This window comes from Nanorana parkeri, unplaced genomic scaffold (assembly GCF_000935625.1).
Source record: "Nanorana parkeri isolate BGI_ZX_2015 unplaced genomic scaffold, ASM93562v1 scaffold213, whole genome shotgun sequence".
Taxonomy (NCBI): Eukaryota; Metazoa; Chordata; class Amphibia; order Anura; family Dicroglossidae; genus Nanorana; species Nanorana parkeri.
Window position 1 is genome coordinate 1,609,673 of NW_017306481.1, and position 27,007 is coordinate 1,636,679.

The 27,007-nt window shown below is 42.6% G+C and overlaps 1 protein-coding gene across 2 annotated transcripts in view; it reads left to right on the top strand.

Annotated features, from left to right (window-relative positions):
• The window catches only part of WWP1 (WW domain containing E3 ubiquitin protein ligase 1), a 152,118-nt gene that overhangs the window by 56,082 nt on the left and 69,029 nt on the right, over window positions 1-27,007 (top strand). For both annotated transcript variants that reach the window (XM_018555778.1, XM_018555777.1), the window contains exon 2: window positions 1,417-1,502. In XM_018555778.1, coding sequence (XP_018411280.1) covers window positions 1,436-1,502 — 67 coding nt within the window. In that variant the 5' untranslated portion in view covers window positions 1,417-1,435. The remainder of the gene's footprint in view (window positions 1-1,416; window positions 1,503-27,007) is intronic.

A 27,007-nucleotide genomic window follows, 5' to 3' on the forward strand; every position in this document is an offset into this window, starting at 1 on the left:
GTGGGGGGGGGGTGGGTGGGGGCTAATGTGACTTTAATGTCACTTTAAGCATTGCCTGATCTCCTGATCTGCAGACCTTTTTTTAGACTTTTCTGGCTACATACTTGCTGCTAGTCATGATCCTTCAGGTTGTAAAGCTATAATCAAGACAACAGAGCATAGAAACGGCAAGTATACAGCTGGGTTGGGGGCCATTGTCTCCACGAAAAATTACATTTCATTCTGATGTAGTAAATGGCTTTTCAATTTACTTTCCTTGCATTGCTTCCTTCTTTTGCAGTCTTCATTGTAAATTATGCTTCATACGTTTTGGATCCCAGCACTTCTCTGTAGAGAAGACCGGTCACCTCTGCCTGCTCTACGTGCATAGGGTGACTGGTTTTCGCACCGCCCCCCTTCTACTTTATCTCAGAATCAGTGGGCATGGAGTATATTCAAATGAACACTGCTTATGCCTGCCCAGCTCCTCCCACAGCCAAAACCTCTGCATGCAGTTTCAGAATGTTTCTGATGACGTCACTGGGAAGAAAAGTCATTATTATAATGCTCTGGGGCAAAGTAAGAGATAAATAATTTTTGAGACATATACTGCAGTGACAGTGGAAGGATGGGAAGCATTAGAAAGCATGCCTGCAGCTGAGCTTTGAAGTGAATCTGTTGCTTTGCCCTGCCAATGTGGGTAAAGAACAGGTTCACTTCAAGCTGTTTGTACCCATTCCAGTTACTGTCCACCTGAGATTAACAGTATATTTGCTGATGGTCTATTTGTGTGTTAGAAGCATGTTGCTCATCCGGCTCAGACGATAATGGAAATATCAGTGATACGGTCAGGAATGTGCACGTTACCATTGTGCATCATTTCGTCACCACCTTACATGATTTGATAGTTTGGTGTCAGTATCCACATCAGAGTCACATTGGTCACTTGCATGCTAAAGTGGTCCACACACATATCGACAACAATGTCAATGTGCCTTTGCAGTAAATATCTACTTTTGTCTTTTTAGTATTAAACCAATTTTTGAATGACACTAACTGATGTAACTGTGATGTAGAACAGTGTGAAGTAAAGGTACTGCTAATTACAATGGGTTGTTGTAACAATTGGTCTATTCCCATTAGTTCCCTGAGATGACATTTATGTGGCATGTATGAACACTTCAGCAATATAAGCTTCATTTAATAGCTCCTTGCTCATTGCAGTTGAATGTGTTATGCACTGTTTGACAGTGTAATAAAGCTGCAGTGTGTCTTTAAGTGTTTGCACATACCCATGTACTTTGAAATGACATCTGTACTTTGAGATTTCTGACGGTCACCCATGAGTGAATTTGCACTGACAAGCAGGAGCACACAGCTCGGGACTGTTCATATTGTGATCACACTCACATGATGCCTTTGTTCCCTTTTTTCTAGGCCTGACCTGTAACCCGACATGGCCACAGCCTCACCGCGGCAAGCTAGTAGAAATAGTCATGAAGGTTTACAGCTGCATGTGACAGGTAAGTGGCGTTATTTGCTGTAACACCCGGAGTCTTGTTCTCTGTTTGTTTACATATGGTTACTAAGCTGTTTAACCCCCTGTGGCTTATTATAAAGTAAACCTATGTTTCAGCTATGTAATGAAAACAGATCTTTGAATCAGAGCAGGTGCCTGCACATACCTGCATTCCTCTTCTAGCATGCTCCAGGATGCATAAAGCCACTCTGTCCCTTACAAAATATAGAAACCAGCAAGCCTGAAAACGAAGATCTACAGAATATTTATCAGTAGGGATGCACCTTATCGGTATCAGTGCTTGGCATTTTCATGAGTACTTTTTAGCATCCAATACTTCCACGTGTGTTAGATGCTCGCTTCTCTCTGCTGAGTATGACTGCTGGAACAGCCTGAAGCAGGGACGCAGGTATTGGACAACCTGGTAGTGTTGGATGCTGACTATTTGACCGGTGTAATGCTGCAAAAAGGTTGCTAGCAGTCTCTAGCAACAGGTATGATCAATAATATTGCTCTTCTTTTACAACCTGACATATATAAGATGTGTATTTTTAAATGTGTCCAGCTACAGGCCTGGACATCTGACATAAACTTCCATCCCTCCATACGCAAACCAATAGGCTGGCACTGCTGGAAGGGTGTAGTGGCGCGTTGATTTTATTAGCAGAAAGTCAAGATTTGCATATTAAAAAGTGCCTTAGTTGTGGGGACTCTTGGGCTGCACTAGAAGATACATTCCTGCTTACAGTTCCTACACTTTGCTTTACCTGGATTATTTCATCACGGGTACACTGGTACTCTGTAGTCAAACATGAGAGGGTTATATTAGGCTGATTTTAAATATCTTATAGATTATAAATGGTTTTTAGAATCCTCATTTATGAACTATTCCTGAGTCAGAGCCTCTGAAAAACATTTGGGGTGTCTCCTGGATTGTGTTAGTAATTTACAGATGATTGTACCTGTAAGTGTTTAGTGCTAGACTGTATTTACACTTGGGCCCCATTCTCATAGTAATATCAGGGTTTTGTTATACATTCAAGTCGCTCGTGTCTTTCTTTTTCCACCGCAGGGGTTCTGCAGGCTTTTACAGCCCTGTCGAGTACAGCTTGTTTACCAGCCGAGGTCACGTTCAGTCTTCCACGTGAGCCCTAGTAAATGTAAAGCCAGTCCTAATCAGACATTCAGGAACTTGGGGAAGGAACATGTTTTCAGCTTGATAACAATTAGCCAAAATGATCTAAAGTTTTTGTGACCCAAGTCTCTCTTTCATACCACATGACCCCTATGGAGGGTGAATGCTTGTCTGTTCAAACTTTAGAAACTAAAATACATGTTTCTTTTTGTGTTGTTTTTTGCTTAAGATCTGATTTTAAATACACTTTAATGTTTCAGTCTGCTTTAAAAGATGTTTGAAGCTTTGGGAAAGATGGGTAGATAAAATGAGAGCACATACGTGTCCGCTATAATCAGGTTTGGCAGTGCTCTGATCTCGGGTCACCTGAGTAGCTTTGCTTTACTGCCACTGACTCTGTCTAGAATATTTTACGTAAGTCAGTTTTCTAGTTACCATGACTTTAGAGTGACACTAACTCGGGAGTTAAATCTTAAAAATGCATTCAAGTACCTTAACTATTAACAAAAATGTATCTTATTTGTGTATCACTCGGCTGTAGATCCTCAAATCATCTCTGAATTGGTGCTGACACTGTCCTTCCTTCTGGAGGGTGGCTACTTTTGTTCCCCATGGTCCCTGTGTGTGTTGTAAAGAAACCAACGCTCCAAGAATCACTCCCGTGATAGATTATAACTTCAATACAAATTAGTAAACTAAATGTGAGATTGTAGTCCATCATGGGAGTGATCTTGGAGCAGTGGCTACTCTACAACACTCACAGGGATTATGGGAAAAAAAGTAGCCCCCCTCCAGAAGGAAGGACTGTGTCCGCATGAATTCAGAGATGATTTGAGGCTCTACAGTCGACTGATACTCAATCTACATTTTTGTTTAATAGTTGGGGTACTTGAATGCATTTTTAAGATTTAATCCCTGAGTTTAGTGTCACTTTAAAGGTAAACCTGTAATGAGAGAAGTATGGGGGAAGCTGCTGCTGACCGCTTTCTCAAAATTCTAGTAGCCGAACTTATGCAAACCCAGGGGCTTCAGTACTTTCTGAGCCACTTATCTGGAAGTATGCAGAAAAGGAGAGCCAATATTCTTTATCCTACATGCTTATTGCAAGTCTGCGACTCAGAAGTATTGAAACAGTATTGGCCAGCAGGATATCAGCATTTAGTGTCACTGTACGTCATGAGAACCTAAGCTGGAGCACTAGGGACTTGCTTCGTATGTCTTACTGGTAATGTGTTACTAATCTTTAAAGCTGACCTAAACATTGTGCTATCTTCACATGGAAGTGCCAGTCCGCCAAAACTGTACATTTCTGGGGAAGCCAATGAGAGAGTCGCCCCACCTCAGTCAAGCTCAACCTTTGCATTTCTCAGATTTATGACACGTTTCCTTTAAATACAAATAACGCTATTCTACAACAGGATTGGGGATTTTGGTTTTCTTTTTATTCTTCATCGTCGGAACAAACCGGAATGGAGTGCTTTACCACCTAACACTTGTTCTTTTTAGGGATACAAGTGTGAGTGTTTTCAGCAAGAAAATCTTTTGGTTGCTCATTTGCATAGAACAATGAATGTATGTCTGTGTAGAGTATTGGCAAATGGCAAGTATTTATATAGTTCCAAGGTTATACGTATTCTGAATCAGTCAGTTGGGTATACAGCAAGTAGATCACACTAAAGCAGCCTCAACACACGTTTTAAAAAGAGCTCTTGATTGTGCCTCAGACCTTGGCAACACAATTCATCACTTCACAAGATCTGATGTCTACAAGGTCAGCCAGGGAAATATGTGTGTTCATAATATTCTACTATGAGAACCATCTGCAAAAAAGTTAGAAAAACAATCTCATGGGTACATGCACAGCTTGGCAACCGCTCAGGAAATCTCATCTGTGTGACATCATTTCCTCAGTGAGTTTCTGCTGCTTTGTATCCTGCAAATTTAAAGAACCTTGTGCCCTTTGGGCCGTACCATTCACTGCAGTTGGGACAGTGTTTCCTTTTTCTGCTGCTAGTGTTTGCCTAAAGCACGGTTTGCTATATAATCATTTATAAATGTTTACCAAGAAGGGGTTTGTTACCTACGACTAGATTAGCAAGTAGTTTAAATTGCTTTGTGAGTATTTTTTTCACACTTAAAGGTCCACCAAGGCTGAAGCTGACCATAGTTATAAGATGTCAGTCACGATGTACAAGCTCTCATCTCCTATATAAATTTTAACACATTAATGTAATTTTTAAGAAATATTCTATATTTTTACGGACGGCGGACCTTTACACTCGAAAATCAAATTCTACCGATGCATCCCTCTATGTATGATGATTAATAATAACAGACATGTCAGGTGTAAAATGTTGTTGTGATTTTGAAATACACTTGCAGAGCATTCACTTCCTGCTTTGAAAGTGCAAATGACTTCAGTTTGCCAACGCAATGCACACTGGGATTTCCTTGTCATCAGCAGAGCATTGCTGGGAAATCTCATCTGTAATCTCCCGAGAACTCAGGGAAAGGCATTTTCCTCCCCTGGGATGATGTGCATGGTCGCATGTCCTAGTCACATGTCTGGTCACATGTGCCAGAAATCCAGGAAGTAAATGGAGAGCTAGTAATCTGCCCTTAGTAAACATAGCCACTACCAGAAGACAGGGGAAGAAAAGAAAAATAAGGTATGCAAAGAATACAAAGCTTCAATTATCTAGAAGTATGTGTTTGTAGATTGTCATTACTAAACTTGTCTAAAGGTGTGTGTGTGTGTGTGTGTTGTTGTTTTCAAAGATATGGGTGACGGTCCGCTTTAATTTTTTACAGGAAACAAATGTTTTACCTCCATGAAAGTCCCTGTTGGGACACTTTCTTTGAAAGGGTAACAGAACTTAATCCCCGTTTCCAAGTTTTGCTGCTGTGTTGACACCTTGTCACTCGGGCTTCCAATAGAGATAAGTAGCCATTCCATTGTTGTGTTCGTTACGTTGCGTTCACCTTCAAAGAACTGGGTAGAAAATTGTTGGCCGAACAGCAACTGCAGCCCATCAACTGTAGTCAATGTTCAGGTATTCTTCTGTGTCTGCTTGAAAACAATAGCTGGCAGTGAAGATTCCTCCATCCATGCTATTTAGCGTGGATTGGAGAATTTCTTTGTTTTTCTGTCGTTCATTCTGCAGGCTGAACTAAACATGTCTGGCCAGCTTTACAGGCTTAGCTTGGGTCATGGAGGACGCTATAAAAATACTAACATTTCCCTAATGCAGCTGTAAACGACCGCGCATACGTTCTTTAATGTCTGTAGGTGCTAAAAGTTGCCCACTAGATTTTGACACATGGCAGTTGGGAAGTGATACAAAAATGTAGACATTTGTTAGCGGATATGCACTGTTTTCCATTATCGGAACAGAAGTAGTTACAGTGTGCTGAAAGTAAAGGATGGATCTGGCAGACATGTCCACACAATCTGTCAGGTAGAGAAACCTTGGTCTTCAGGATGTGAACAGAGTTATCTGGTTTTTCAGACACACTTGTGTCATTTTAATCAGTCATTGGAAGTACGTTTCCAGCTTGTTGGCTACACACATCCTGAGTTCATGTCAGCATTTCACAAATTTAGCTACATTTGTGGAAAGATGTGATCCCAGTCAAAGGTCCAATTGATGCTTGTAGGTTTTGTGTACAATGTTACTCACTTATATTTTCATTTTGTTTACCGCAGAATAATATATTGAGGAATATCATTGGTTGCTATAGATCAGTAATGACACTTTTCATTTTTGGCACTTTGATAAAAAGGTCTAATGAGCTTTCATTGTGACGCTCATCCAATTTCAGCTCTGTCCGTCTATCTCTGCAAAAGAGATCCCTTATAGTATTAAATAGGGATGTTCAGATACCAGTGCCGATACTTGGCATTTTCACGAGAACTACCAGGGTTGCAGCGGTTACAGCTGGGACCTGGCTCTGGCGCTCCACCACTTTCCTAAAATCATTAGTCTGTATTGTTTTACAAAAACTGTCACAACAATAAACAAAAACGTATCAGTACTTGTATCTGTAAGTACTTGGACAAGTATCAGTACTTGGAAAAATTGTATTTGTGCATCCATAATATATATGTTTATAAAAACAAAATCATACATTAAGACAGAGATTGTCAAATCCCAGGAGCTCCGTGTGCTCCTTACAAATGACAGCTGTCTCCTAACTTTTTAATTTTTCTCTAGTCTTGGAGCTGAACTTGTACCGAGTACTGTACTTGGTATCGGTGCATCCCTAGTATTAAATACTAAACTCCAGACAAGTTTCTAAAAACCCAGACATAGTACATACTGGGAGAATTACCTTCAAATGGTAGCACATTAACCTCTTGCCGTCCGCCCGTAGTAAAAAAACGGACGGACGGCACTGCTACATCTGCGGGTTGCCGTCTCCAGACGGCAATTTTTTTCTGCTTGTGCGCGCCCCCTAGCGGGCACGCACGGGCAAAAAAGAACTTCCACTTGCTTGCCACTTCTTTTTAAGGGCTTCTTTGCCCACTTTTATGAACTCAAACTCAAAAGTCCACATAGGTTTTCCCTCCCAGGGGTTTTCAAACCCAAAGTACAGCTTTTTCTTCAGCAAAATAACACTTTCAAAGTCTCACCGACTTCAGGTTGTCTCTTTATCAAAAACCTTTCCCACACAGGCTGTTTCTTATCCTCTTGCCACACAGGCTAGTTTTTTGCCACACAGGTGAGCTGCTCCCCTGCCCGCCAGACACACAGACTGGTTCCAGGGTGAAGCTGGTTTGTTAAGGTGCCCACACACCTTGCGATTATCTACGATAATTGTGGGAAATCCCGCGATCCTACGGTAATTGCAAGGTGTATGGAAGGCGTGCGACCTCTGCTACTGTAAGGTCGCACAACTTTTGTCTAACGAGCATGTTTGAAAACCCGCCGAGAATCGTACAATTGTCGGCGGGTTTGTGGCATGCTCGTAAGACAAATGCCGAACGGGCCTCTGTGCGCAAGCACTCACTGCCTATTCAGCATTGCAGTCATCGGAAGCCCGCCCCTCAGGGGGGAGGGCTTGCGATGATCGCAAGTACGATCTGCCTGTCCAAGATGGGAAGATCGTAAGTTTTTTTTAATTACCTTACAACCATCGCAAGACAAAAGTCTTGCGATGGTTGTAAGGTCTATGGCCAGCTTTAGGAGGCTGGGAGTTCTTCTAGAGGCCTTAACAAGCCAGCTAGCTTCAGCTGGGCTTGTTACCTCCAAGTCTCCGGCCCTCTCAGCACTTCCACCTAGAGGAAGAACTTCAGTATTACACGTAACCCCAGACATTTTTATCTGCCTGCTGCCACAATACATAAGAGTACCATTTTACCTGCCAAAAGATTTATAATTCTGGTCACTCTGTCTTTCAATCCAGGTGCCCATGCCAGAGAGCACAGCCATATCTTCTACCTCCACTGCCCCAAAATCTGCATTACCCAGTTAGCTTAAAAACAAAAGTGAATTGTGTAATATAATGTACGTTCTGGTTTAAACAGCCACTCCCCGTTCTGTTTTGCGGGAAAATACTGAACCGGTTAGACAGTTACTGGCAAGATTTCTGGCATAAGTAATGTCTCTTCAATCAGCCAGTTATCTATGTCTTAGAAATTGTACGAGATTTCAGCGTAGAGAGGGAATCATAAAAAAAATCAAATGGGCTCCATCACTATGCATAAAGAGGATATATACATACGGTCTCAACTCTGCCGTTTTTGTGCTCTTCAGTATTGGTAAATGATTGCTTTTTGTTTCACTGCATCTTGGCCTTTTTGCCAACATAAAGGAAATGTTGAGTATAGAAGTATAGAGCCAAGTTTGTAGCTCAGAATTATGACTTTCCTGATTGGCATTCTTATGCTAGGCTAGCTTCTCAAACTGTTGAGGCCTGAGACATTCAGGCAAGTCAGTAATGGCAGGCTCTGTATTTTTCTCTGTACAGGTTGTATTTAAAGGAGGCCTGTAGGAAGTGTTTAACCAAGCAGTGGCCTCTTTATGTGCTTGGATGCCACCTATTAGTCTTGTGTAGAAACGTCACCAGCATGATAGAGACTTAAATGTCAGTGCAAATCCATTTATTGATGTCAGTCATCACACGCAGGGTCCCTTTCATCTGGCACAGAGTAAACATGATGAAGCCTGATGAAGGGGACCCTGCGTGGCTCCGAAAGTGCTTGATGATACTCTGAGTGATGACTGACATCAATAAATGGATTTGCACTGACATTTAAAGGAGAACTACCCTGGTGTGCTGGTGACGGTTGTACACAAGACTATGCTGAATGCGGCGCCATCCGCAGTCATTGCGAGCACCCACAAATACGTATGGGAATTCCGGTAAGGGGTGCTACAGGTCCTTGGACGATAGGATGCCACCTATGACACCTTCCACAAAACAACCAGCTAACCAGAGTTAGGGTTCCTTTAAAAAAAATATCCTATTTAAATGTGAACTTAAAACAGCTTTCTGTATGTGGAAAAGCATTGCAAGGGTTTAGCCTCCTGTTTTCATCTGATAGTGGATGGGTACACGATATACAGTACAGTGTTAATAACCTGTTCTTATATCTGCTGCTGATGCAAACCAACGAGCCAGCACTCTTCATGAGACGTTGAAGATTTGATGACATTGGAAGCTTGTGACTTGGTGTTTATTGGGAATAGGCGAATGTTAGCTGTGTTTTGCTGTCGATGTAGAAATCCGTTTATCAGAGTTCACTGCCACCACTTCATTTAATTCACCGCTCCGGGGAGAGAAGGCTGCTTTGAAGAGCACTTCTAAGAATTGAACATATCTGCGAAATGAAATCACTTTAAAGCAATGTTAACTTCAGAAAAGACAACTTATCTTAGACCTCGAGGGTGGATGTAAAAGCAAAATCCTTCCATAGAATGCAGACTGCACACCTTTCAATCTGGTTTTCAATGGAGGTTGAGCCAACCAATCCTGTGATGTTCGGACACTTCAAGAATGTCGCCATTAATATCATGCATCTGCCCATAATAGACCAGTATCGTATAGAGCAGTGGCGGATGGCCAGTAAGAATTTGAGATGCTCATGTGTTTCATCTGGCTCTTCTAAAGAGATGCATAATATTTCAGATTGTGCCCATTAATATTGAACTACAGAACTGAATAGCTCCTGGTGCCCTCTCGCCGGGCCCGCATGACTCAGTCTTTGTTTGGCATTGCTCGCACAAGCAGCGGTATGGGTGTTTTTAAATGCTTTCAGTGATAAATGTAGTCTTTGCACAAGCACAATTTTTCCATGCTGTTGTTATCTGAATGGAAATCGACCAGCTTGAAGAGTCATTGCTTAAATCATTTGTCTGCTAAATAAAATGCCCAGACGAGCACCTTTTTATCGACGTATAAGCAATGACTGTGCTTGTTTTTTTGACTGGCACATGACGTTTGGAAGAAAGTAAATCCTATAAATAATAGGTTCTGCAGCAGGAAATGAAAAGAACCCTGTACTGAGATGAAGGCTCTTGCTGTTGACCTCTTTTGAAAATGCTATTTGCCTGGCTGCGTACTCACAGTTGATTTAATGGCTCATACACACCAGGCTCATCCCAGCACATTACACTGTGTACTTCTTTTTTTTTTTTAGAACTTTATTGGAATTTCACAAGTGACATTTATTTCAGTTCTATGGACACAGCTGGGTGCGAGGCGGTTGTACCGTGCCATATTCTGCTGCGTTAACAAAAAAAACACCACCATGTTCCTACCGCAATGCGATGGTGTGAATGGGCACCATCTATGAAAGGCAAATTGCCTTGTCTTGAATTGGGGCTGCTGGAAACAATGGCCAACACAGCTCTAAGGCAGATGGTGTGAATGGACCCTGACGGTTTCTGAAGCACAGACCTGGTATAGATTAGTAGTTCTGGCTACACTCTGACATTATAATCTGCTTGCTTGTTATGCGTCATTGAATATTGACACTAGAGGCAGCCAGTCGGCTAGTATTTTAGAAGAGGTTCACCAATGGACACCCCGTATTTCTTGTGCTACAGGTTTCCTGTAAGCCTGCTGTGACATGATGCTACTACTCTTTAGTCGTCACGTCAGCCAACTATTGCATATAATGAAACTTGATTAATTGGTGAATATTTCCCATAATTTCCCATCATACTCCCATCCACATAATGCCATTAGACATATTACCTATTAGCCGCCAATTTAGGATGGAACCGGAACTGGAAGTCCAAAGAGATTGGATCTCTTCCCAAATCGTCCCTCCCTAACATTTTAGTCTAGTTTTAGTCGACTAAAATGTCAATACATTTTCGTTATAGTTTTAGTCGTCATAACTTAGTTTTTATTTAGTTTTAGTCACTGAAAAAGTGTTGACGAAAATGATTAGTTGTTGAAATTAACACTTTCTTATAAAGAACAAGATTTCTGCATTCTGCCACGGATCTGTTATCATGGGGCCTCACACTCTCTTTTGGATTTTTCATTTGTTTGACTCTGCAGCAGAATTATTGAGACTGTTCTGCTTAGACCTCTAATGGGGCATCGCTGTTGTGACTGAACCTTTCTGATGATACTGTAACATGGAAGTCAGCTGACTGTGATCAGATGACTGGACATTTTTTGCATATTCTCTAGCTTATGACTAGCCTTCCTGTGTACAGCCACACTGGGTTAATTATTTGTGTTCTTTGCTTTCCCTAATTCATTTCATGCATCTAGAGGACATGTAAAACTAGTGAAAGTGATTTCTTTGTTACTCTCACACTTTGGATGTGTGACTGCAGTGGTGCATACCTTTTAATGTAATCTGGGTTATTGTTGGATTTGCTTGGAGGTTTCCAGTTTAGATTTAGAAAATGGGAAAAAGAATTGGAATCCAACATTTTCTGTCTCCAGCACTCCGTTAACCCTTACCCTGGCAGTAGGGTTCTGATATAAGGCCGCAATCCTGGTCAACATCCCAGGGCGCAATCCCATGACACACAGCGTCGCCAGCATGAAATCCCAGGCCACTCTGTCGAATGCTTTTTCCGCGTCTGTCGACAGCAATAGTGTGGCCTGGGATACCCTGCGTGCACAAGACACTACGTGCAGGGTGCGCATCGAGTTGTCCCTAGCTTCCCTACCCGGAATGAATCCGGTTTGATCCGGGGATACAAATTTAGGCAACAAAGGCTGTATGCGGAGAGCCAGGACCTTCGAGTACAGCTTGATATCCACATTCAATAACGATATAGGTCTGTAACTAGGGCAGCAGGTAGGGTCCTTCCCCGGTTTGGGTAGGACAGTGATATGCGCCAGGGTTGTTTCCTTCCGCAACTCCCCGCCCGAGGTGAGAGAGTTGGCACAGCAGGTCAGACGAGGTAGCAGGATATCTTTTGAAAGTGCGGTAATATGTAAGAGTGAACCCGTCGGGGCCAGGAGCCTTGCCCGTAGCCATCATATGTAATGCTTTCGTAAACTCCTCCTCTGTAAAGTCTGCCTCCAGTGCCTCCAACTCTGCCTCCGGGAGTGTGGGAAGGTGAGCCTTACATAAGTACTGATCTATTAAATCTTTCCTGTGCTGCGGCCCAACGGCAGAAGGCGATTGAGTGTCTGCCACATTATATAGGGTGCGGTAATACTCACTAAACACCTTGGCAATGTCTTGGGAGAGATGCACCAGTTTATCCCCCTTAGTCTTAGAACTTATGCCGTTAGAGAGAAAAAAAAAATTTTTTTCATTTATAAAATAAACCCAGAAAAACAAAAAGTTGAAAAGCGATCCGAAACCCAGATGTGTACAGTATCTGAGGGAATGCTCAGACACTTCGTTGAGCTTGCGATCCAACTAACTACCACTTATCCAGGGGTCGTGTGTATCACATAACGGTGAAAGAAAAAAAAAAAACATGAGGGCACAGTCCCGTCTCACCCATGTCCTGCGGATGCCTCTGGTCTTCCAGAACGCCTCTTTTTGGATGGCGTGCGCCAAGTTGCAGTCGCGTCACCTGATGGGCCCGGTACCTCGCAGACCCAGCCGGGTAATTCAGGTACAGGGATGTTGAGCTCAGAACAGAAGGATTCCAGTTCCTCAGGAAAGCGCAAGGTGGTAGACCTGCCACCTTTCCGGGCGATCAGGCTAGCCGGAAAGCCCCATCGGTAGATTATCCCATCTTTCCTCAGTTGGTCCAAAAGAGGGCGCAGGGCTCGTCTGCGCTCCAGGGTTTCACGGGCCAGGTCCGGGTATATGTGGAGCTGAGCTCCATCAAAGTCTATGGCTGACATCCCCCTCAGCTTGCGGGAAACTTCCTCCTTATCCCCATAGTTGTGGAATCTGCATATAACATCTCTGGGAGCCGAGTCCAATAGATTACGTGGGCGCAACGCCCAGTGGGCCCTGTCAAAGCGTATGGGTGTAGAGACCGGTCTCCCCAGGATTGTATTGAATATACCTTGCAGGGAGGCAACGAGATCCGCGTCGGCCGTAGCTTCCGGTAGGCCCCGAATCCGCAGATTATTTCGCCGATTGCGGTTCTCCTGGTCCTTCACCTTGTAGAGGAGATTCCGCTGCCCCATGGCCATCCGCCAGTTTGCTTCACGGAGTTCCCTAATAGCTCTGTCATGTATATCCAGCCTATTCTCCGATTCCTCCACCCTGGTGAGAATATGTGAGAGATCTGCTCTCATGCTGGAAAGGTCCTGCTTGAGCGAAGTCTCCAGGACTTGGAACATATGAGCCAGGTCAGACTTCGTTGGGAGGTCTCTCATGGCGCCTGACACCTGCAGATCCTCCTGTACTGTAGCCGGGGAAGAAGCTTCCGATTCGCTGGTGGACCCCGGGGAGACCGTGGCGTGGCCGGGAGAGTAAGGGCTTCAGATCGATCGGCGGGCGCCTGCCTCGTGGTAGGCCGGGAGGGGGCCTGTGAGGATCTCGTGTCCGCGATCAAGTACCTCTTCAAGGTACCGGAGGCCGCCTTTTTCGAGCCAGATGAGCGTTGGCCGTTCCGTCCCATGGTTGTGGCTAGACGGATGATGGGTCAGGTGAAGATTCAGTCGTCTTACGGCAGTTTTTTGCGGGCTGAGATGGGAGCTCTGCTTAAGTGCGACCGTCCAGCGCCATGCGTAAGCCACGCCCCTTCTAGTTACTACTTATAATTAATCTGTTAATCATTGCTTTCATCTAAAGTAGCCAGATCCTCTGTGCAAGCTGAGAAAAAACATTTATAAAACACTGACTCCGACAGTCACCAAACATTTACTGCAGGTGAATCTTTCAGGTGCATGTGAAATGTTTGTTGAAAGTCACATTCACTGCTTATAAATATACCGCTTAGTATTTAAAATACTAATAAGCATATAAGAAAAGAAAAAAATAGATAAGACCTGTGGGCCGTTTTCTTTTGTCTCAGCGTATTATAGCGAAGCGTCTCTACACCTGGAAGGAAAGTACAGGCTCAAAATAAGAACATATGCTGCTTTTTGTGAGCTGTATTGTCGGTCATTATGATGTTACATAGTTACATATAGTTTCATAGTATTTGAGGTTGAATAAAGACACATGTCCATCAAGTCCAACCTATTTTGTGTGTGTGTGTGTGTGTGTGTGTGTATAGATCCCTGAGTCATCTCGTTATTAGGAGTACTTGTACCCCTGTATATTACCGTTTCTCAGGAAATCGTCCAAAAGCTTCTTGAACGATTCCACACTATTAGCTGATATCACTGCTTGTGGCAACGAGTTCCAGACCCTAACCACTCGAACTGAGAAGAACCCCCTTCGCCCCTTGTGTTTGAATTTTTTTTCTACCAGTTTCAGGTGGTGGCCTCTAGTCTTTGTTACGGAATTAATCGTAAAGAGTTTGTTGCTAATGTTGCTATCACTATAGAACATTGTGTACATGAAAATCATGTCCCCCCTTAATCTCCTTAATTCCAGCGTGAACATATTTAAATTTAGTAACCGTGTCTTATAGCTCTTGTCCTCCATCCCTTTGATGAGTTTGGTCGCCCTTCGCTGGACTTTCTCCAGTTCAAGGACATCCCCTCTGTGTACCGGTGCCCAAAACTGCACCGCATACTCCAGGTGAGGCCGAACCAGTGATGTGTAAAGTGGCAAAATTATAGACTTATCCCTTCAAAATATTCCCTTCTTGATACAGGACTCTACTATCTTTGCTTACGGCAACCTGGCATTGTAATCTATTATTGAGTTTATGGTCTACAGTGACCCCAAATCTTTCTCCATTTCAGACTTCCCTATCGGCATACCCATTATTGTATAACCCATTATTGTATAACCCATTTGCTTGTTTTTTATCCCAAAGTGCATAACTTTGCATTTATCAACATTAAACCTCATCTGTCATGAAGTTGCCCACTCCCCTATTCTATCCAGGTCCTCTTGTAATGTTATACTATCTTGGTTTGTTTCTATAACCCTCCCAATTTTGGTATCGTCAGCAAACACTGAGATTTCGCTGTTTACTCCGTCCCCGATGTCGTTAATAAACAGGTTGAAAAGCATCGGTCCCAGCACAGAACCCTGAGGCACACCGCTAATAACACTAGCCCAGTCTGAAAGGGCGCCATTTATTGATACTCTCTGTACCCGTTCCTTTAGCCAGTTCTCTATCCATGTACACACCCTTCCATCTATGCCCATAGCTCTTAGCTTGTGAAGTAAGCGTTTATGAGGTACCGTATCAAAAGCCTTAGCGAAATCCAAATATACCACATCCACAGACCTCCCTCCATCCAGATCTCTACTTACCCCCTCGTAAAAAGTCAGTAGGTTAGTCTGACAGGAACGGTCTTTCCTAAACCCATGCTGATTATCACTAACTATACCATTAGCCTGAACAAATTCTACTAAATAGTCCTTAATCATTCCCTCTAGCAGTTTGCACACTACTGATGTAAGACTAACTGGCCTGTAATTCCCAGGTTGGCATTTTGCCCCCTTTTTGAAAATTGGAACTACCGTAGCCCTCCGCCAGTCACTTGGAACTCTACCAGTCATTAGAGAGTCCTTAAAAATGAGGAATAACGGTCTTGTTATAACCGCGCTTAGTTCCTTAAGTATCTTCGGGTGCAGATTATCCGGTCCCAATGCTTTATTTGCATTAAGTAGACTAAGTCTTTGTTGTATCCCGGGTTCTGTCAACCACTTGGCTGTGTTTTGTGATGAACTAGGTGTTTTATCAGGGGCGTCAAACCCGTTTCCCTCCTGAGTGTATACTGAGGAGAAGAAAGAGTTCGGTACTTCGGCCCTCTCCTTGTCATTTGTGACTAAATTCCCTCTATCGTCCTTTATTGGGCCTATCTGCTCCTTTCTCCCCTTTTTACGGTTTATATATTGGTAACATTTTTTTTTTTTTTTACTATCTATGGCAATATGTCTTTTGCACTCTATTTTAGCCGTCCGTATTGCTAGTTTGCATCTTTTATTGCTTTCTTTATAGTTGTGGAACGCCAATGCCGTCCCCTCTATCTTATATTTTATGAAAGCCATTCGCTTTTCCTTTTATGTGATGCTTTACATTTTTATTCAGCCATACAGGTTTTGTTTGTGATCTTTTACTTTTATTACTTTTATTACCCAACGGTATACATGATGTACCTTGATGTAGTGGAGGGAGTGAGCCTAGACACATTATTTTAGATGCTTAGCTTTATATGTGCTGCTTTGAATTGCAAAAAAAGGTTAAATATTTTGTTCTATTAAAGAGACACTGCCACCCTGTCCAGTCAGGGCCGCTCTTTTAAGGTGACACTAAGTTCAGGCAGAAGAGAGTCAAAAATGCAATCATATACATTAAAGTGACACTAAACTCAGGAGTTAAATCTTAAAAATGCATTGAAGTACCCTATTAACAAAAATTTAGCGTATTTGTGTATCACTTGGTTGTAGATCCTCAAATAATCTCTGAATTGGTGCCCACTGTCCTTCCTTCTGGAGGGTGGCTACTTTTGTACCCCATGGTCCCTGTGTGTTTGTGTAAAGAAATCACCGCTCCAAGCTCACTCCTGGGATGGACTACAATATCAATACAAATTAGAGTGAGCTTGGACTGGTGACTACTTTAGAACACACACAGGGACCATGGGGAACATGAAGGAAGGACGGTGTCCGCACCAATTCCGAGATGATTTGAGGATCTACAGACGAGTGATATACAAATATGCTACATTGTTGTTAATAGTTTAGGTACTTGAATGTATTTTTAAGGTTTAACTCCTGAGTTTAGTGTCGCTTTAAAAGAGCGGCCCTGACTGGACAGGGAGGCAGTGTCTATTTAATGGACTTTGTGCTTGCTTTTGTGGTCTTGTGCATTTGTTCTAGGCCATGTATTAAAGGCAGAGTGTCAGGAGAGCAACCAGGCAACTAGCATTTCAGGAGGAGGTCTGCATTGCAAGCTCCAGTTTTTCTGCATGACAAATTTAGTTTAAAGCTGGACTCCAGGAAAGCAGCTTAAAGGACAGATGAAATACATACAAGTGAGCTCCTTTACCTTTCAAAGGAATAGTCTGTCCAGTTCTGGGATTAAAGCTGGCCATTCACTAGTAGATTTCTGAATGAATGTTCCTACGAAGATATTTATGTACAACCCGATACAACCATCCAGGGCCGGCCTTAGGCCTTTAGGCGCCCTGTGCGAGAAAGCTTTACAGCGCCCTTTAGTGGCCACACCCCCATAACCACACCCATTTTCCCCAATATCCGCACCATTTAAAGACTTCTATTTTGTTAAGCCGCAAAGAAACATATTAAAAAGTATGATAAAAATAAAACTTTTATTCAAAGGTATTAAACTTGTAGGCACAATATAAGTATTCTTATCAAATAAAACAACAGGAGGTAAACAATAAATGTCAAACTAAAATAGAGTATAAAAATAAAGTGTCAGGATGTCATGCAGACCCCTTTTTTCAAGCAAGTGCATCTAGAAAAGTAAAAATAGGAAACGGAACACAAAACCCAGACTACTTGTAAAACTAATGAATTACTATGTCAGAATATACGAAAAATATATTCAGGCGCATAATATTTTTGTGAGAATGTGCGGCGGACATGTTGGCCCCCGGCGTGTTCTGTGAATGCGTGTCACCATCTTGGAGGCAGGGAGCATGACACCATGCATGCCTGGCGTCAGTTGACGTCACACGCCGATATTGACCCCACCATATTGGTGTATACCTAGATATAGAGCTGCAACAGTTAATCGATTAAGTCGATTAAAATCGACGATTGAAAACGTTGGCAACGTTTTCGATCGTCGATTCGTCGGCTATCGATTGCTTAGCCTGTTCGGGGCTCCGCACGCGGCCTGAGTCGCACGTCACGCGTTGCTCCCGACGTGTCCAACATTTATCCGATTTAACCGATTAATCGAACTTAATAATCGGTTAACTAATCGATTATGAAAATAATCGTTAGCTGCAGCCCTACCTAGATATAAACCAAGATGGCAGCGCCCAACACGTGCAGTGTTAAATGACGTCATGTGCCCTGCCTCCAGAACACGCCAGTGGCTGAATCCAAAATAGCATAAAAATGTGTGGTGTTTTGATGAAACGAATGTAAACTTTTTTAGTTTTCGTTCATTTCATCTGAAATTAATTTTTAGTCTTTGCACACGTCTAATAATACGTTTGTGTGTGAGGGGGTAGGAGCAGGGGGGGCTGTTTTCACTTTTTTAAAATAATTTTTTACATTTATAATTTTTTTTCATAATGTTTTATTTTTTTATTATTTATTTTTTACTGTTGGGGGGTGGCTTCAGGAAATATTAGGGGTCCAAACAGACCCGTGACATTTCCCTTTCAAAATAGAAAAGAAATTGAGGACACCAAATCCTCAATTTCTTTTTCTGCAGCCTCAGCACTCAATGAATGGGAAGCTCTCAGTACAGAGGCTTCCGATTCAAATATTTACTATGAGCTGTTTCTGAATGGGGAGCAGCCCCTGTACAGAGTGCTTCTCCCCATTGAGGAAATCTTGAATGAACAGACTGATGTAAATCACAGCCTGTTCATTCATAACTGGGGACACATAGTACTATGTGTCCCCAGTTATTTACAAACACTGGAGTGATCAGACGATCGCTCCAGTGTTTGTCCTTATCACACGGAGGACCGGTAAATATCACTGATATTTACCTATCCCACTGTCTGCCACGCACAGAGCCGCTGTCATCCTGAAACTGACAGAATGACAGCGGCTCCGATCTCCTCCCCGCTCAGCCATCAGACACTTCACTTGATGAATGTCATTCAAAATTTCTGTTGATTGTAATGTTCGATTTTGGAATTCCCAAATGAAAAACACATTCACTGTTTTTTCGAAAAACATTTTTGATTCTGCTTCAAGTTTTTTCGATTTGCCGCTTTGGCCCCATCAACTAGTAGAAAGTTGAAAGAAAGTTCTTTCGAAAACTAAGCAGTGTATGGCCAGCTTTACATCTCTTTGGCCCACAGCACAGCCCCATCTGCAGGACCGGATTTAACCTGCCTACCGCCACAAGGCCAGTTCCCGCGATGCGCCCCTTGAGGGGGGGTGGGGGGAAGACTGACAGGCTGCAGTCTAATTACAAGTGATCCTTGCCACATCGCCGAAATTACTTGTAAAGAAACAAGCGGCTTCCCCCATTCTTCATTTAGCCCTGCTTGTGCAAAGCAGGGCGAAATGTAGAAAACAAATTAACGCCCGGCGCCTGGAACTCCATGTCTTCAAACGTGTGCCGCCCCTCTTCTCTGTGCCGCCCCGAGGCCGGGCCTCGGTGGCCTTGCTGGGAATTTTTTCTCCGCTGCAGGTAAGTTAACTTTACAGGTCTTGCCCAGCCACCCCCCCTCCCCCCATTCAAATATATGATATAATAAAGATTGCAGAATTTTTATCTTTTTATATCTTCCAGGTGTTCAACTTTAAAGAAGGTCTCCAGGATCTCTATGAATTAACCCTTGCACTGGGGCTACCAACGAACTGCAAGGGTTAGGGTCTTGTATTGGTCTAGGGCCCAAAATAAAGAAAATGTTTATAAAATATATAGCCCCACTGTAGGGTTTAATTTTAACAAATTCTGGAGTTCTTGTTTAAGATTTAAATTAAAGGGTGAAACAAATTCGGTCTGCCTTTTAAAACCTCTTGCTACAGAAACTGTATCCTGTAATAAATACATAGAAGCACAATAAACGAATTATTGCTACTAAAGTTACAACTTGTAGCAGTTGTGTGTAGTGATAGAATTGTGGAGATGACTATTCTAGGTGGATTGCATTTCCTTGGCTGCTGTGTCGCAGGTCTAAATAGACTTGTCGAGTGCCAGGCATAAAACTGCCCAGCGGTGAGATAGGCAGCACTAATATACCTATTATCAGTCTGCTGGCTGCTTTCCTGTTGTCTTATGCTGAGTAAGGCAGATCTCGAGGACATTTTTTCCTAGGTAGGTGTTAAATAACAAATGAACTGCCAGGGCGAATTTTCTACATATAGTAAGGTTAGCCACTTACAGCTATAATTATCCAACAGTACTTTCTATTATATAAATGCATTACAATCCCATTAACCAACTGTATGTTGTTTTATTTTCTCCATTGTTTCAGCTAATGTTACAGTGTTACAGAATATTAACTGGCCTTACACTTAAAACATTTTCATTTAAAATATGAGTCCCATCCCCACTATTCCCCTCTAACCCATCCTGCATTTTTATCTTCCCTTGTGAAACAAGGTATATTCCTATGTCCACTGGCCTGGTCCCTTGCTGGTGCTGTTTGAGGATGTGGGGGACGGCTAATCTACCCCTTGCAAATATCTGCTCTGGACCCCTTACTGTCCCCTTATGCTGACATTTTTTTTTTCTGGATCCTGAGAAGACCTCACCCCTGGACATTTAGGCCCCATTCACACTAAGCGACACTCACCTCGAGCGGATTTCCTCACGTCGGGATAGCGCGACTGTTCGGGTGATGGTCCAGCGAAGATTGAGTGACATTAGCCGTCGGGCTGCACAGGACATGACATGGAGCTGTACATTAGAACAGCTACATTGAATATCATTGGCCGGCGACTTCTTGCTATATCGCGCGTCAAAAATGCGCAATATCGCGGCGGAAATCGCGGGATTTATCGCTTAATGTGAATGGGCACTGGATATGAGGAATCCACATCACACGTGCAGTGCCATGGACACCTGAAGAAGGACCCCACATGAAGTAAACAGAAGAGGAGAGAAGACTTGGAACTAGAGCAGCGTGTGACCGTGGCTTTAGGTAAGTACACAGGGCATTTGTTTTCATGCCAGTGAACACTTAGAAGGAATGGGAGGGGATTCATGTTTTACCCAGATTTGGGCTTTAAATAATACTATTTAAAAAAAAAAAATTGGACAGAGCTGTGAATAGTTGTCAGGTTTTTCTATATATTTTTTTTTTTTTCCATGACTAAAATGTTTCATAAACAGACTGTGAAAAAGAAACTTTGGCTTTAGATTGACTTTGGGCATCTTTTATATATACACATGTGGAAGTTTTCTCTTTTGAAATCCAATTCCAGTACTACTTATGATTGTATAACTAATGTTGTACCTCTGATGCTGTCACTGAAATGCCCATTTGGTACAAGAGTTGGCTAATTGCTACATTATGGCATCATGTACATCAGGGGTGCCCACAATTTTTCGTCTGGAGATCTACTTTTCAAATGATGAGCTCAATGAGATCTACCAACGAAAAAACACCTGCATTCGGGGGTGGGAGGGGGTGAATTGAAGTCAATGGCACTGCAGGCAGGCCCCTCGCCCACAGTGCGATCACTGCACTCGGAACCCATGGGTCAAATCGACAATTGTCTTAAAATAAAAATCAAAGGATCAGGATGGAAATTTTTTTTCTCAACCAAACGAAGTTCTAAAAGTGAACGTGGTTTTCATTTATTATAATCATTCCAAATTTTGAATGACATTTTAGACGTCTCTGGTCCATTATCAAATGCTCGGATGAGATTTTTTGTATAAGAGTTAATGCAGAAGCCTACCAGTGTATGGCCAGCTTCACTCTCATACCCCATCTTTAACACTTGTCTGTAGCGAGGGAACAAAAACATCTTTAGTAGGAGACTCTGCCCATGGCTGGAGCAGGAGATGCATCAATGGGCCAACCATCATCCACTTTCTTGCTGTGACTAGCCCACTGCAATGGTTGTTTTTTTGTGTAATTGCCTGAGTTCAGCTTTAACTTCAGGCAAATAAAAAAAAAATTACTAATTCATGTAGATATTTAATTAGAATGTGTGTTTTTAAAAGCAAATGTTTAAGTACATGAAATGGGTTTGATACCAGTACAGCAGGGCTCAGCCTGGGAGAGCGAGTAGCAGCACAAGGAGCCAATCTGTTATGCTGCAGTACTCATGTGCACTACAAGGAGCATGCCGATGAGACAAGAGTGCAGAATAACACAGATTAGCCTGATTAACTTTCATTTGCATGTCCACACAGACATAAGGCAGTATAATCGGAGCCAGACAAAGCCCCATGTTGCCAATGAACCTTAATACTTGCCACTGGGTTCTTATTCTTCCCTGTTGTGAATAGAAGTTATTAAATTTTTTTAAAATAAAGGGACTATATTCAAAGAGGTGCATGCTAACCCTTCCGCCTGTCTGCCTCTTGGTTTAAACATGAAGTTCTCCATCCTTGAGTCTTAAGTGTAGACATGTTTGAGACATGAGTAGGTTGGTTTCGATCCTGGATATACATTAAAGTTAGTGTTGACGGTATATATTTAAAAGAGGAAACAAAACTGACGCGATGCTTGTTGGGAAACCGGTTCCTTTTAATACATTAGTAATAGGGAAGGCCTGAAGGAAAGGCAGTGTTTTTGTAAGTTTGGCATCATAAATAATCAAGGTGTTTGTTTTATGTTCTTGTCATGTTAGACACCTGCTGTAGGTTGATGGGTTGAGGCTTCTATGTTTCTTAGGCGGGTGTACTGCATGTTTCAGTCAGTGTGACCAGTCTAACCCCAGACTGTGACCTCACATGGCCCCGGTAATTATTCCATAGTGAGTCAGATAAGTTTATTCCAGCTTGCTTATAGAAACTGGTATGATGAGGTTTTTTATTATGACACCCCACATGATAAGGCCAGGAATCTGCGATTGGGACTGCTAAGGATGAGAGGTGCATTATTTTTATCCTATGAATAAAGGTGAACACAGAATATGGTTTGCAGTCAATGTTTTTTCCTTATAGAAATTTCTTTGGCCTGGCACACAAAACCGCCTTCTATATTCATTTGGCCTACCAGCACTTTGGTAGAACAGGAGATGGGAGGGAAGCATGATGGACATCAGTGGGGAAATCCTTTACAAACTAAGAAGTATAGGCATGTATTCGTGTCCTGATTTCCCACAACACACACACACTTTATTTTGGTTCCACACTCTCCACAGTTTTCTGCAGAGTATCTAAAATAATTCACTTGTTCCAAGTGTCCATATCTTAGTCATATGTACAAAGCACAATTTTTGGATGCATTTACCTACCAGTATGTGTGCGAGTTATGGGAGGAAACCCAGGCACACATGGAGAAAGCACAAGCTCCCATGCTGCCCCACTCACATTTCATCTTCTGCAGAATCCCCATTGTCACAAGTAAAATCACAGCTGCGGTAAGGTGTACCATAAAAGTGAGCCGACTCAGACTGCAGCCTGTGATCTCTGTCTTTGAAGCCAGAGGATGTAATAGTATTACAGTGGAGGGGCATTCCCTATCAGCATACATGGGTTGCAGATAGGATTGTGCAATAAATGAGAGGTAAGAGGAAGCATGTAGTTAGTATTCCACTGGTGAAAAACCGTGAAGGGGGCACTGCAGCATGTCATTCAGTCACATATATAAAAAAAGGAAGAGCCACTGAGACTAAGAATTTTATTCTAAAATTAATTTACAAGCTAGAGTTTTGTTGTGCAGTAAATAAGGCTTTACTATACATTCCATGATACTGCTAGTTTAATTGCAATGCAATGGTGCCTTTTTAAATCATATCTATATTTTGCCAAGTACACACATTTGGTATGTCCACTTTGACTCTTAGGGCCCCGATCACACTAGTTGTATTTGTTCTGCATCTGGTGTCGTGCTACAATGCTCGTCAAGGGAAATCACATTAGCCCAAGCGCAATTTTATTGACAGATTCTGCACATTTGCAGCTATCTAATAGCCGCAAACAAGCTGAAAACATGCGGATGAAAGATTTTAGCGTTTGTGTTGCCGCACGACCTTCCACAGGGAAAACTGCGCGGGAAACGCAATCGCTATATGTGAATGGAGCCTTAAATGGGAGTGCATGAAAAATGCATGTACATGTGTTTTAATGCTTTGGCACATTTTTGTGCTTAAAGCCTCTTCGAAGAGACGCCTAATGATGCCACAACATTTTTACTAAGCAATTTTGTGGAGTGCAAAGTTTCTTCTAGGACATTATTCCCAGAAATGCTTATTAAATCAGGCAGGCTGACTTTTATATCACGATAAAACATTGTTGATGTGAATGGATTTGTCAAGAAATTCGAAAAGCCATCATTGGTGGAGTAATTGTGGCCCACTTGTAGCTCCGCACATTAAATGTATCACCGCTGTTTTAGGAATCAGATAGTCAGAGCACATGTAACTGCTCAGCTATTCCCAGTGAATCATACCTCCAGTCTCACAAATCTTTTATTCTCAGGAAGTCAGAGCTGAATTCTGCCATATAAACTTGGGCAGCATCTGTGACAGTCCCCTCTAGTACTTGTACATTTTTTCTGAGATACACGACACGCAGCTGTGTTAGCTGCGATCGTGTTAAGAAGCACGGGTGGAATCGCGATCCGCCCGGCGCGACTGGGGTGCCATTGGAAAATTAATGGCACCCACAGAGCGATCGGTGCACACCTGGGCGACTCCTGACTGCGTGGCAATCCGCGCAGTGGGGTGTCACCTAGGTGTGCACCGGCCCTGAAGGCTACAAGAAGATCAGCAAAGCTTTACATATCTGTCAGAATACTGTAGCAAAAGTGATACAAAAGTGTAACAAAGATGGAACTGCAACCTTCTCACTGAGACGGGCAGGCCGTCCACGGAAGTTAACACCTCGACAAGAGCGTCTTCTGATGAGAATGGTTGAAGAAAATTGCCATGCAAGTTCACTGCAGTTAACTTACTGCATTTCATTGGTGGTTTCATGAATTCACAGATGTACTGCTCTATATTGAAAGAGAAGATGCTACCATCACTCCGCGCCCTTGATCGTCGTGCACTTTTCCAACATGACAATGATCCAAAACACACATCTAAGGCCACTGTTGCATTACTGAGGAAGAACAGGGTGAAATTGATTCAGTGGCCAAGTATGTCTCCTGACCTGAACCCAATCGAACTGCTATGGGGAATTCTGAAGAGACAAGTTGAGCATCACTCTCCATCCAGCATCCAGGCTCTAAAAGAGGTCGTTCTTGAAGAATGGAAAAAGATAGATGTTGCAATATGTCGCCAACTTGTTGATTCCATGCCCAGAAGACTTGGTGCTGTACAAATCATGGAGGTCACACAAAATACAAGATGTAGTAGTTTTTGTTGTGGGGTGTATTCATTTTTGCTTTACCCAATTTGACTAAAACTGAAGATTCTCTAATCTAAGTTATATATTATTAACCTTACTTTCATGTAATGAGCTAAACAAATGTTCTATAAAACTCGGTTTTGGCAAAATTTTGGAAAATGTTCTTGTGCTCACTGAGATACTGATTAAAATCTTACTGTTCAAAAGGGTGTACTCATTTATGCTTAGCACTGTAGTTCTGGAAATAGAGCTTGTGTATTTAATAGGTGACTATAGGAAAAAAGGAACGATGAAGTAGCTGTAGCATAGTGATGAAATCATCTCAGTATTTTCTCCTCCTGTAAGTATGTTCAGATATAGGACAACTGTGGTAAGCAATATATTACAGCAGGGCTTGACAAATCTGCTTTGAATCTAGGAGCCAGCTGAAAAAGTTGGAGCCAATTTATAAACCAAGTTTAAAAGCTTTATTTTCAATGAAAGTTGTAATTTTCAATTCGTTGTTATTAGCGCACGCGGCGATCCCTGACGTGTAGCACAATCGTTGTTTTTGTACGTAGGTGCACCCAACGTGTGTTTCTGTTCTCCTTAACATCAGGCAGTGGTTGGGTGCAATAACCAGCCTACTATGGCTACTGCAATTTAAAATGGGCAAAAGCAGGCTGGCTATTGCTGCCGTCCACTGGATGGGCAGTTGATTCAAAGAGGGGGCATGTCGGCTGACAGCCATCTCTCCTCCCCGCTGGGCGACAGCTGCAGTGCCCTGTGCCTCCTTCGATCTCTGCTGATTTAGGCAGGGAGAGCAGGTGGGATCAAAGGGGACACGGATTGCAGTATGCAGTGGGCTCCCAGCGGGGAGGAGAACAGGAGGAGCAAAGCTGAATCAGAGGCGGCGGGGGCAGTGAACAGGCTGACAAAAGTCAAGGCGCCAGGATGCAATTTCTAGTTGCCATGGCGACCTGGCACCAGGGATTGACTAGCAAATACAGCAAAAAAAGAAAAACTACCACATGCAACATTATAGAGAGACTTTTATTAACCCTTGCAGTGGGACTAAGCCCCCCCCCCCAAAAAAAAACCGAACAGTTAACCCTTGCAGTGTGGGGATGGCCTCACTGCAAGGGTTAATAAAAGATTTGCCCAGAGTTCTTTAATCGGAACAAACAACACAAAAAAATATATATAATCCTATTAATACAGGAGAAATTAACCTATAACAACAAATCGCTGTATTATAGTTTCTGCAGGAGCAGCCATCATTTTATGATATCACAAATAATGAACAAATATATATTAATCATAAAAAAATGGTTTGTATTGGGAAAGCACAGGTTCATGTAAAGCCTGGTCTAGCATTATGGGAATGAAGCTGACTTCTGTAGAGCTGAATCCTTGTTGAATTAGGGGCATAAAATGCATCCCGTTCCACTGGTAATGTCACCGCCCCTAGAAGCACTGTTCTGGAAGGTAGCACCCCTGCATAGCGGTGTCCGGTACACCAAGCTTTAGGTAGAGACGAGTCTGCACCACAGTACATGGTCCTGGAGCTGTTATGTACTCTACAGGTAAGTTCTAATCTGATAGGTCAATTGATGGCAGCTCCACCCTGCAGGTTTGGGTAGATTGTGATGGAATAAATCAAATGTTACCACAGTCCATATGCTTATCTGGAAAGCTAATTTGATTTAAATCTTCAAACCGAAACAGCTTTTATCTTTTATGTGCATTACCATCATTGTAAGAGCAACAAAAACCTTTGATGCATTATATGTATGT